This window comes from Bemisia tabaci, chromosome 3 (genome assembly GCF_918797505.1).
Source record: "Bemisia tabaci chromosome 3, PGI_BMITA_v3".
Classification (NCBI taxonomy): Eukaryota; Metazoa; Arthropoda; class Insecta; order Hemiptera; family Aleyrodidae; genus Bemisia; species Bemisia tabaci.
Genome location: NC_092795.1, coordinates 33097284 through 33110744, shown reverse-complemented (window position 1 = coordinate 33110744; position 13461 = coordinate 33097284). Strand labels below are relative to the sequence as shown.

At 35.4% G+C, this 13461-nt stretch overlaps 1 protein-coding gene across 1 annotated transcript; it reads left to right on the top strand.

Annotated features, from left to right (window-relative positions):
• The first annotated feature begins 1569 nt into the window (after window positions 1–1569).
• scf (Calumenin B scf) lies at window positions 1570–11544 on the top strand. The gene is made up of 8 exons (XM_019061207.2): window positions 1570–1726; window positions 2141–2262; window positions 3422–3549; window positions 4594–4787; window positions 5212–5457; window positions 7204–7322; window positions 8072–8263; window positions 10297–11544. Exons 1-7 carry the CDS (start codon window positions 1705–1707, stop codon window positions 8258–8260), a joined length of 1020 nt encoding a protein of 339 aa, XP_018916752.2. The 5' UTR covers window positions 1570–1704; the 3' UTR covers window positions 8261–8263; window positions 10297–11544.
• The last annotated feature ends 1917 nt before the right edge of the window (window positions 11545–13461 follow it).

The following is a 13461-nucleotide window of genomic DNA, read 5'->3' as shown; positions in this document are numbered from 1 at the left end:
TAGGTAAATGCGCATCTTCCATTTTTTTTTTTTTTTTTTTTTTTTTTTTTTTACTTTAAGGCGTATCTATACTAACTGAAACTGGCAAACTATTGACCCCGATTCTGATCTCTCAAAATTTTCCCTCTCATTAATTTATTTTTGCTCGAGAATACGGCTGGACTTTTTGGGGGGCGACTTTCAGAGAATATCGTTGAAAAAACGGAGAGAAATCAGCCGATGTGTCGTGCAAAATTATGAATCGGCCTTCTAAAAGGAAATAAATGTGTATAAGATATGTCGCGTCGCTATCCAAGGTACGTCAGTTGGTCCACATACGATCAATACATCACAATACAATCACAATAAAATCACAATGCAATTTCTGCTCGAAATGAACACGTGCAACACCCATGCAACAACAGTTGCTGCATACCAAGTTGAAGGCGAGTGACTTTTTTCCGCGCTATGTAAGTCTGTTTACAAAGTTTGATGATTTGGTTGGTCAGCACAACCCCGACTGGAAGTTATAATGGCAAAGCTGGGCAGCTCATCTTTTATCGCATTAAAAGTGTGTAAACTCATCTGACGCAGGACTCACGCCGACCGATTTTGCCGCGCACTCATAGCAAGGGCTCAGGAACATTACAACCTATTAACTGACGATTTGGACAATAATGAGCTAGCAACTTCGCCGCATTCTACAGAGTAAGTAGCAAAACGCAACTTAATGTTTTTAAGTTTTTTTTTTTTTTTTTTTTTTTTCCAATTCTGTAGGGGAGCGCTGTATTAGCGCTATAATGCTTGAAAATAATGCAAATCTAACATCAAAATTACAAAAATGGCGAAGTTTACTCTTCGTCCTGTAAAATTTTCAGTGTGCAGATGGGCGGTATCGCTCTTCAGCCATGGATGGACGGAACTAGGAACTTCTCAGAGGGGAGGGGGTACCTCATCGAGGGTGCCCAAGGAGGGCACGTAAGTACAACCCACTTGGTAGGATCTTCAGGGCTCCGTCAACTCCAAAGAGTTTGGGTGATCTAGGGAGTGCGGGAGACCTCCCCAAAATTTTTGAAAAAAAGTGTATCAGGGTCAATTTTTGAGCTGCTGTTTTCACTTTAAGTTGATCCAATTTCAATGATGAAAGCTAATCTTGGCTATGCCACGCATTCATTTCGCAAAATTCCTTATATCCCTTGGTTGGAACCGTAGAGATTTCGAGGGGGGGGGGGGGGGTGTTAAAATAAATGCGTGAAATATTTAGTTAGTATATTACCACTAACACCCCTGACTTTGTTTTCACAGCCGGAAGAACAAGGTGCTTGAACTGTCATATCTTCGATAAGATTCGCCACTTTTTCTCCCGGAAGAACTACAAAAAAAAAAAAAAATATTACCACTAATACCATTTCCGGTGTTAAAACCAGAGGGTTCCACTTCCAAACAGGGGGTTTCCTGTTCCATCTCCCGTTTCCGGCCGATGGTTTCCGTTGCGATATGCCGTAAAGTTCCGCTTGTAGAATGAAATGAAATGAGTTGAACCAGAGCCTCCTATTGGCTGCTGACTTCCATCCCAGTGGTGGCAAATGTGGCAAATCGAACAGATTTGTTTGTTTTTATTTGTTATCTCAGCAATTTTTATCTCGTAAGATTACGACTCGTATGTTTTCACGCTATTAAATACTAGTTAAATATATCTCTTTTCTTCTATTTCTTTACTTCTTGATGAAGGATTTTTCTCTAAATTGTAAGTATCTGAGTTTTGTTTCCTCCATTTTAAACCTGCGGCACGTGCGTCTCTAAAATTCCAACTCATCTGATGAACCAACATAGATTGCAGTCAGCAGCTTTCTCTCTCTCATTAGAATGAACGGTGCCGCTCGTATTCTACACGTGGGTGTGATTGTAAAGTTACAATTGTCGTGAGCGGCTTCCTTTCTGAATAATCTTGTAATTCATTCTAATTTAAGCAAGGTCTTTACAATGCTCTTGGCAGTTAGTTTACTCACAATCAGCGATGAAACGGTTGGTCGGAGGATACAGTCAATGACAATTTATGCTCATATCTTTTAAGCTCCTGAATCTTTGTGGCACAGCTGTAATATTTTTTGGAAATTCGTGAAACCTTTCATCTCCGTTTATAATCTAATGTTTATTACAGTTCCAGGCGTAATGATAAATTTACAAGCCGGCCTCATCTGGAGTGCGCTAATTATAATTTTAGTGCTCAGTCCATTTAATGATGTGCATGCTGACGAAAGCAAGGATAGAACTTTGAACAAGGTATTTATATTAATTCCAATCTTGCTGCTTTATATAAGTAGGTATTTGTCTTTCCTGTTAAGCAAGATAGTTAGTGCTATCTCAAAGCAAATAAGACCATTTGTCTGAGAAGGCGACAATGTATGAGGAACTGAAAGACGACTTGACTATTGCCTTCAACTAACCCTCCAATAGTGGTGATATTTCTTAAAAACACAATTATGAGATCGAACTTTGCGAATGTAATCTTACAGAGGATCAGAAGAATAACTTAAAAAAAGAGACACCATATGATCTGCTTGTTTTGTGTGGGTAAAATTCACCATTCCATTTGCAAGGATGAAATTCTCTGGTTAATTTCATTATCCAAAGAATTTTTAAGGATTTAATCGGTGCTGTCTTTTAAAAATGTATTAATGAACATCTATGTCTCAGTTATTCAGTCTGACCTTAGAATATGTTTACTCAGTGGGAAAAAAGTTACCTTAAGACCTGGCAATTCTAGAATCCCCCATGAAAGAAGAGCAATTACAAATTATTCTCCCCATTGTGATATTATTTTCTCTCAATCAATGTAACTCTACCAAGCTCCATATCGATGTGGAAACAGCAGAAACTTACATCTCATTTGCAGTATTTCATTATAATTCATCAAGAGAGAAGGCATCGACAACAATGCTTGAAATTTTTGAAGAATATACTTTACTTTGGAAAGAAAAATCAGGGAAGTTTTCAAGCAAAGATGTTGAGTATTTATTCATTTGAAATAGAGCTTGCGCATCGTATTTTGAGACAAACGTCAAACTCTGATTAGCTCTGAATTTGCACCTCTCAACAGGTTAATATATGCATTCAGATGGCACCATTGATAAGTGGTGACATAAACAATACTTAGACGTTTGTTTTAATGTACGATGCGCGAGCTCCAGAAATTACTTATGACAATAAATCTAAAGTGTCACAAAATTGAGTCGCGCGTTCTTGCAGTCTCACCATCGGCATCGAATCAGCAAGACAGAAAAACCAAAACCAGATCTTCAACTCTTCTTCATTCCTTTGAAAATTACCTAAAAATATTTAGGGTCAATTTTCCAGAATGCCACTCAGCAAGTGAAGCTGGCTTTTCATTAAATTCCTCCTGCAATATATTTTATATTAGTTTATTTTTTTTTCGAATCAGGACTTAAGCGACAAAGAACATTATCACAATGAGGAGCACAATGCAGACTATGACCACGATGCGTTCCTGGGAGAAGATGCCAAAACGTTTGACCAGCTTTCGCCTGAAGAAAGTAAAAAAAGATTGGGGTATGTAGCTACTACCATTCTATCTTTTGTATCTACTATTCATTCTGCTGTTTCTGTAACCTCAAGAGCATTGATTTCAATATCAGCTGCGTGTTATTGAAGGAAGGGAAAAGTCTTTTCGTGTTACAAGAGGAATTCCTTGCAGTCCCCAACAGGAACCAAAAGTCTATGTTCTTGAGCTACAACCAATTCAGTTGCTCACACTACTTTTCGGATTAAAAGTGAGGGCAAATCAAGTTTTGTACCTCTACTGAAACATTAAATAATCAGTATTTGGTTCTGAAAGAGACAAGGCTTTTGAGGTGTCACTGTAGTGCAGTTAGGTAATAGATGGAAAAGCATAAAATATTTTTTTTTCAAAAATATTTTTTTGCCTGATCTCTATTTTGACTATATGCTAAATCAACGATCTCTACTATATTTTTAAATTCTTCAAGGGGTCAGCCATTAAAGTATCGAAAAAGTTGAAAATAAGAACCACCCCACTGCTCACGCACATTGTATCACAAATGCAGAATAAAATTGTGCTGCATCTACTGCTGTATGTTGTATGTTACCAATTGGTATTACAATAAAAATATCTGCAAATATCTCCATAACCAGTATCAGGGTTGCAAGAGTGTGGGTCCAGGTAAAACCAGAATGATGGAGAGGTACATTCACTCAGAGTGTTTGGGCAAAAATTAGGTTGTGTTATGTACCAGCCGTGGTAACCACTATTCTTTCTGCAAAGTAGGTGAAACCTCAGAAAATCTCGGATTATACTTTTTTTTAAAAATTGTTTGTTAACTTCAAAAAGCCCATGAGAGCTAATTTCATTCAATCCTCAACACAAACCATCCCTAATTTCCTACTCTATCTAATCCGTGCTACTACCATACTTGCTATTGCGACTCTAGCTCTATATACCAAATTCCCTCTATATTAAGAATTCATTTTCCATTTTAAGAAATTGTATCTTTTGTAAAATCTAGAAGTCTCAGAATTTGACTAAATCTCCAGTGCTGGTTTTGTAAGTACCTTCAAGTGTGATTTTTTTTACAGATTAATTGTCGATAAAATTGACCAAGACAAAGATGGATTCGTGTCTCAAGATGAGCTAAAGAGGTGGATTCAGTATACTCAACGGAGGTATATTACGAGTGATGTGGAAAGCCAGTGGAAAACTCACAACCCAGAAGGAAAAGATAAAATCCTGTGGGAAGAATACAAAAAAGTGGTCTATGGTTTCATGGAAGGTGAGCTGAATTTCATTGCAGTATTCTTCATGAGAGACAGGGGTGCAGAATATGTCAAATCTTGCAATCTGTAGATTTCAACAAATGTAGAATGGCACAAGGAGCAATTCAACAAAAATTTTTAAAAGTAATCATCTTTTTTTGTTAGCATCTCAAGTAATTCTAAAGGATACGAAATTTTGGCAATTTTTTTTTAACGAATAATGAATTAAAAGGAAGTTTGGGAAATTTGGTTCACTCACAGCTAATATCTGGCATCATAGACTTTCTTTGCACTGTCGCATTTTGATTCATCTCCTTCGATTTGATTTATTAGCTTTGTCTTGCTGTGTCTTGCTGTGTCTTGCTGTGTCGGCGGGTTTTATCTAAACTTTTCAGTTTTTCAAATTGAATTTGCAATTAAATTGTGTTTATTTATTCTCAGACATGGATGCTACTGAAGCTGAGAAAGAAGATGAACGAGGCTTCTCTTACAAGAACATGATAAGCCGAGACAAACGAAGATGGGGCGTAGCGGACCAGAATGGAGATGGGGCTCTAGACCGAGATGAATTCTCTGCTTTTCTGCATCCTGAAGAAACTGGACACATGAGAGATATTGTTGTGTTGGAAACAATGGAAGATATCGACAAGGATAAGGATGGAAAAGTGTCTTTGGAAGAGTATATTGGTAGGTAGTTAACCCTTTATAATTTTCCAGGACTAGTACGGAGCAAGCCTTAACATGTTTGATACAAAATTTGGGGAGGAATTAATTAAAAGCACCTTCAAAGAATAAATTTACTATATCATGACAAATAAATATTGGTGTCGCAATATATCATTAATTCTCCAGTCGATTCTTTGAGAGAGCTTGTTAATCTGTAAAGTCAATTATAGATCTATGCATACTCTCTTTGAATTCAATCTAGCCAACATCTTGAGAGTAAAAGTCATTAATTCATGTCAATGAAAATCATCATATGATTTGGATTCAAATCTGAACTTGATTTCGACAATTAGTTTGCGAGTTCTAAGCTTCTCGGCATGGCCAGATGTTGAAAACGCTTTATTTTGCCAAAATTGTGAAATATTTCTATGAAAACCAGACTCTTTAAAAAATTTCAACAGCCTTGAAAAACCTAAAATTAACCTTTTCGAAGCAGAGCTATACTAGCATCTTCACCTTTCACCTGTGAGTCACAGTAACTCAACAAGGATTGTTTAATTTTGGACTCTCAAATTCTAATAGCAGTTGAAATTTTCTTTAGTTCTAATTTTCAAATAAATATCTCGCTGTGATGTAATATTTTTACAACATTTTGCAGTGTCAAAGAATTGGGATATGAGGGTCAGAACTTGCAAAAGATTAGTTTATCTGAATATGCAATGTATCAAAAGTTATAACAAAGCAGGTTCGAAAAATTAAATGAACAATTTTTTTCCGAAGGATGAAAAACTGACATGTTTTTCTATGATTTAAAAACAATTAGCAATTGAAAATATAGAAAATATGTCATCATAGCAAGTTTCAATTGATCTGACATTTTAATTTTCAATGCATCCTCAAAGTAAAAACTACCTCAAATCAAGTCTAAATATCATTTTCTCTATAAGAGATTTGAAGACATTTTCAAGCTGAAACTTGACAATGCAGTAGAGAGGAATTTGTTTCAGGCCTTTAATTTTTAGAGGAAATGTATCTGATATTGAAGGGGATGGCAACCTTAAAAACAAGTCTGGCTAAATCAATGAAAAAAAGTGTGCACTGAACGATGCCGAAATCTGTTTGCAAATATCTGCATCTGTTGAGCCGCTGTCGCGAAAAAACAGCTGAGCGCGTGATGTCATGAGCTCTGTCTAGCACTTTGCAGTATGTACACTGCATTCTGTCTCCGGTTTTAACGGACCAACATGTGTTCATGACAAGTTGTTAGTTCGCCCCGATCTCGCTCAATCCTTGCTGACTCTTTTTTCTTTGCTTAGGTGTGACTATTAAGGGGACCTCGCAGCGCTAGACAGTAAATGCGCCAGACTCCAAGTTGTGTGCGTGTGAACCGCAGTTGCACCGGGAGCGCATGACGTCACCAGTCAGACTTACAATCTTTCATATCTCTGCCGATTTTGCGAATTTTTCATTCGGGACCGAGCCAATTCGCTTCTTATACCTTCCCGCTTCAATTTTTAACACTATCTCATTTTCGATTTCAGGGTTGCCGTCCCCTTTAAGGAATAAAAAACTTATTTAAAATTTGCCAACATCAAGGGGGGGGGGGGAAGGATTTTCTAATTTTAATTACACTGAACCCATTTTTTATTCTTAGTTCTGCCTCCCCCTCCCCATTTTGTTCTTTTTTCTTTTAAGAAGAGTGTGACAGATGTAGGCCAACATTCTTAAAATTCAATGTACATATTTATTTTAAAGTTTTTGTTTTAGGTGACATGTACAGAGGACTCGAAGAAAGTCTTGAAGAGCCAGATTGGGTCAGAAGCGAAAAAGAGCAATTTTCATTGTACAGAGACAAAGATGGAGATGGATTTATGGACCAAGAAGAGGTATAAATATCTGCTACTCCTCTAAGAGGATATCCTAAATCAAATTTAGAATTATCAGATATTGCAGTCATTTAATCCTACAAAATACCCCTCAAAAAGTCCCAGTGGATTCTAATTTAAAATGGTTGAATGAAGTTTGATTCAGCATAACTCCTGAATAAGGTGGAGTAATTTTGATTTTTTAATCACATAGAATCTATTTGAAACAGGGACAATGAGACCAGTCAGTTGCCCCTTTTGCTTGATTTTTCTTGTAACTGGGTGTTTGAACTTAAATCATCTGACATTTTTAGCTGTGGCTTGGATTTTGAAAAACTATTAGTGTGAAAATGATCTCAAAATCTGAATATTTTATTTTTTGGCAATAACAAGTTCACTGTCAGGCAGGTCAAGGTGACCGTCCTTTAGTTAGTTGTACCAAGTCAAAACAATCATAGTGGCAGTGTTTTGGACAGTGGGTTTTCATGACTCTTTGTAAAGGCGTCTTCTGCAGGTCGTTGTAAGAACCGATTTTAGAGAACAAGTCACGAGTGTAAATGATTTGAAGCGCTATCATCATAGCAATCTGAGATGTCTGAGGTTTGAACCCTTCACATTTCACCGTTTTTTTGCGTGTTTTTTTGGCCAGACTGGATAACGGTTAGTGAACATTTTCAAATTATTTTTCTTAAGGATTGGTACAACTTCCTTCTTGTACATACAAAGAGGACAATGTAACTGTTGATGAAAATTTATCTTCTTTTTGCTAGGTGAAAAACTGGATCATCCCATCAGATTTTGATCATGCAGAGGCTGAGGCACGTCACTTGATTTATGAATCGGACGCAGATGCTGATCAGAAGCTTACGAAAGACGAAATTCTCTCTAAATACGACCTGTTTGTAGGATCCCAAGCAACTGATTTTGGTGAAGCACTCGCCAGGCACGATGAATTTTGATCTGTGAGTAAACCTCTATTCAATGAGATAAAATTAACTTTTTTCGGAGTATTCGAAATTTTTAAAAAGGAATACTGTGAATCAGCAGTCACAATAGTATGTTTGCGTTTTTTGAGCCTGTGCTTTAAGTTATTTTAAATCAACTATTTCATTAATAGCCTATTTTCTGTTTTAAAGCATGCAATGAAGATTTTCAGATGAAATGGACCACTAGACAATGTACGAATCAAAGCATTCTGATACACGTCTTTTAACCAGAATTCCACTTAGAACGAGATTCTTGCATCAAAAATTACTGAAATCAACTCCTAACTAAGATATCAATGTTTTTATTTTACATTGGTAAAGGGAAATTCGAATTGCCCGGTCACTAGAAACTTAATACTCCACATGAGGCAAATCACGTACCACAAAGGTTTCGACAGGCTTCTTAATCGAACACAATTCATTTCCCACCCTGTATAGTTCAAACTATATGTACCTTGGTTTATTGCTGAGCCAAAGCATCAAGATTGAGGTTGCCAGATTTTTATATCTCACAGACTGTCATGGTAATGTTTAGTGCGCAATTTGACTCAAGTGGACTATTGAGTTTTCATCAGCAGGAGGTTTGAATTCTTGCGTCAAGAAACATGAAATATCTTTATTAGGTGTTACTTTCAGTAATTTTTGCTGCACAAATCGTGTTCCATGTGAAATATTAATTAGGAAACATATATCAGAATATTTCTTTTTGTACCATGTCTAGTGGTCCATTGTGCCCTAAAATCAATGAATATGGGGAGAAGTGCTCCAGTTCACTGTGATGCTGCAAGGGGAGTTTTGATTTGCGTACGGATATTTTACAACCCTCATTTCCTTGCAGCTTTTGTTAATATTTGCCGAATAATGAGAGATGAGCTTGTTCAGGTGATAAACAGTTCTATGGATTAAAAAAGAAATCAGGACATATCACAGAATCAAATCTGATTTTTGATGTCAATCCAAAAAAAATAATAACTTTGTTTTTGATGCCAGACTTGTACATTTGAGTTTGTCAAGGAGATTGTCTCTTGAGAGACACGATCTTGGCATCTTCCACTTTTGCAAGAATAGGGCTGTTACACAGTTTGTTTTAATTCATTCTCGGAAAGCACTTAAAAAAAAAAGGATACCTGCATTTTTCTACGTTTTATTCCATCAATTTTTATCGGAGAAAATTATGTTCAAAATTTTACCCCATTTCAAATAGAAAAAAATATTTCACCAATAGAATTCGTAACAACACAAGAGGGATTGACTGCCAACTGCCACGTATACTTTTATGTGCGCCTGTTAATTTATTTTCTGGATGCAATTGTAAGGAGAGAATATGTATCCTTATTATGCTCGCAATATCAGCGCTATTTGAAGTGAAATTTTTTTGCCATTTCCCCAAGGGAATCATATATTTGTGATATGAATCGTGCGGCGGCCATGTTACATTGTATTCATGGTGGTTGAAACCATGGGTCATTGCCTTTTATGACACCATAACCTTCAGGCCATCTAGAAACATTCTTCTTATTACTGTTTATAACTTTCAGCATATTATTTTTTAAAACAGCTGTTTTGACTATATTATTTTAAAGTCAAAACAGCTGTTTTTGGCTATTTTAAGCTCAGAAACATGCTTAAATTCACTTCTACAACATGTAAATTTCAGGCTACTCCAGGCTTTTGCAACAGCCTTATTCCCTTTTATGCAGGAATGCAAAATCTGCCTGATCATATGATCTGCGGATCGTGTGATTCGCAAGGAAATTTTTGTCCAAAACAACACAAAAATTGTTTTCGGACTATTCTGCCGAGTATTCGGTCATTTTGATTTTTCAGGAGTTTAGAGCAAATTTTCCATGGTGAAGAGAGAAAACAAAAGGTCATCACTTTAAATAATTTTGGAGAGTGAGAAAACAATCTCGGATCGCGCGAAACGTTTAGCACTTTTTGCACTCCTGCTTTGATAGTCAGTGCATTTAGATTTGTTGATTTAATTGTTGATTTTTTAACTTTGCCAGGTTACCAAGAAAAGATTGCTGGTCTTAGCTTGAATTGCACCAAAAATTGAACTCAGAGTTAAAAAAGTCTTCCTATTAATGTAGACAAATTTTCAGAGAACGTTTCCAGGCTACAAGGGTCGTTTTCTAACTTTATTTTGTACTTAGTCATTAGGTTTAATTAGACGTGAAGGGTGTATTAGGTAAGGGTATTGCATATGATTTCATGTAAGCTGGAAGCCTGCTGTGACTTCCAAATTTACATTTTCAGTATTCCTTCCAATCTAAATGTTTTACCCGAATTTTTACTTGAGGAGAAACTCATCTCTTTTGAATCTCAAAATGGAAAAAATCAGTAGGAAATTCACAACATACTTTGTTATGAGATCTTCCAATAGATCTCAACACAAAGTTTGAAAGTCTGTCATTAGAAAATTTTGCTGATAATCAGCTGATAACACTGAGGTCTTTAATTTATTTGCCAAAAAATAATTTTTAATTGTAATGCTTGTGCAATAAGTGTTTTGCAACATAAATGGTACTTATCAAGAAACTTTAGATGGATTATGATTTTTGCATAATATTTGATTCATTTAAGCATGAATTGTTTAAAAAACACCGGCAGATTTTGGCTCTCAGTAAAATAATTTAGCATGTGCTCATTTTTAAGGAGGAACTTTTTCTGTATTGGATTCTTCAAATGAAATTATCAAAGTAAAGTGATGAGCAACAATTAGAGATTTAGAAGTCTGAGGTAAAAAATATGGTTATTCGTCTTTTTTAAAATTACCCAAGTTTTGTTACTCTTTAAACGATAAAAAATTTAATTATGGAAATCGGTCACTAGAGTACGTCTTTAGCGCAAAATCCCCAGGCACTCCGAAAACAGGGGGAAAAGGCCCTTTTTTGATGTGTCCCTTAAAATTATGGGCACATATTTAAATCTTCTAGAATAGATATTCTTGCATTTTTCTGTGTTTTGCAATTGACAGTTAGATGTGTGCTACTTTTGATGAAAATGTTTTAATAATATAACCGGCCATCTAATGAGGAATTCATGATTTTGAATTTACACTTAATTAATGTCTTTGTGCCAATATATTTCTAAAATGGATGCTGGCTTTCATTTAAACTTGTCGAATTTATAAGCGATCTCTGAAAGGTTTGAGAACTTTAAAGTATCTCAAATTACTCTATACCTATGTATTTTATTTTTTTACTCATCTATTTCTTTCCCGTACATTTATCTTGTTATCAACATTTTTTAAATTTTTTTTTTTTTTTTTGTAATCGTAATGTTTTTCTAGATTTGGCTACCCAAAATCTGGGATCATCAGATATTCTCGTTATTCTATTTTTTTATCAATGTATTTTTAATAATCTATTTTATATGTATGCCTAATTATTACTTATCATCCTTTTCATTATTTGCGACCGTCCAAGGGGGGCAGTTAGTCTTACAGAGGTCAATTGTTTTGGAGAGAAATTCTTGTCAAGTGGTCAGGAAAGTGAGAAATCAACTTTTCATCAACAAATTTTCTTTTATATCCCAAAGAACAAGTGATGAGTTTAGATCAGTTTTATGCTATAAGAGGTCATGTGGTATCATGATCCAACAATTTCAAGTCCTAAAGATAGAAGGCGAAATCCTCAAGCATCATTTTCTCAAATCTACATTTTTTTGTTCAAATTACTTTAAAGCATTATATATCCAGTTTTGTTCGACAAATTTTTAGGAGTTTCACGTTCATTAAAACGTTCATATAACCTCCTTCCAAGCGGCCGCAACAACACCTCTATTTTGACTTTTTCCATGGACGGTCTCATTTCTAGAAAAGTGGTATTCACTATTTTTATGCATGAATATGATCAGAGCAGTATTTTTAGCTTACGCTTACACCTTTAACGTAAATTTTCAGTGATTTTTTGTAAGAAATCTGCCCTTGGCTTTGTATCATTTTTGAGATTACGCTATTTGAGTTTGTGCAGCATCCTCTTAGTCTTTAGCATATGCATACAAAATTCTAGGAAATTCTATGAAAAGTTTTACTCAATGATTGCAAGTAGAAGTATTTTGTTTTAACTTACGCAACTATAGTTGCCTTCTGAAGCTAAAAACAAACTCTAAAAAAATTGATAGTGGAAAAAATAGGGTTGAGTGAAATGATCTAAAATGGACCAATTACAAGTAATCACTCTCAGTAATTTCAGCCATCCCTCCCAGCTGAGCTGCTTTCCTTCTTTCACTCACTAAGTCCTAAAAGCGAAAATTTTTATCTATGTCTTGCTTCCATTGTTGAACTCTCAAAGCTTCTTTGTTCTTAATGCATTCTTGAGATAGGCTGCTACAACTTTTAAGTATCAGGATTCATTATATCTATCATACTATCAACATAATCGTTGGTTTTAGAGTAAAATTTTAGCGGTGAGACGTTGTGGATTTTTTTGAGCCTGAAGCTGAAGATAAACTTGAAGTATTTTACTTTGTATTTTCTCCGTAAAATTAATTCTAGTGCTGTTATGTACACAAACAGTATTTGTTGAAGTAAGATTTTGGAAAATATTCTATTATGTTTAGAATGCAAATTTTTTAGATATCAATTCCAAGCAGTCGAGAAAAAGAGTCATAATGTACATAATGTGATTATTTTGTTTGATAACCTGTTTTTGCAAATGTCAAGCATAACTCAGTAGACCTTTTTGTCAACAACGCATGGTAAGTTTGTAAGATCATAGATTTTTCCGAATTCAGCAAGGAGGTTTAATCTCCATGATTAAGGGACTCATCCCAAAATTGCAGTATTTTATCAGAGACAGTATTAATCTTTCATCTGAGTATTTTTAAAGCTAACTGCCACCATAAACTCCTGTTTCATTTTTTTTGGGGGGGGGGGATGATACCCTCATTTAATTTATAATACTCAACATTTTTTTGCAAGTATTACAAATGTTTAGATCATGTTTCATCAAATTCTGAAAAAGAACGGTGGATTACCTATTTTAAAGTAAGTATTACTAAATTAGTGGTGATGCTATGTTTGATGTTTGGAAACACATTTACTTCGCCTCTATCTTTTACTGTGTCAACCTGCCGTTCCTCATTACCCAAATGGTTTATATCTTAGCATAACTTAATGCCATTTTTAACTACATATCTTGTGTTTACTTTACATACGGCCCCCAACT

Bases quoted from the DNA above. Each gene is read 5' to 3' on its own strand.
- scf (XM_019061207.2), top strand. From the start codon at position 1,705: ATGAAGGATTTTTCTCTAAATT. The intron at 2,263-3,421 runs GTATTTATATTA...TTTTCGAATCAG, and splicing joins AGGATAGAACTTTGAACAAG to GACTTAAGCGACAAAGAACA. The intron at 5,458-7,203 runs GTAGGTAGTTAA...TTTTTGTTTTAG, and splicing joins GTCTTTGGAAGAGTATATTG to GTGACATGTACAGAGGACTC.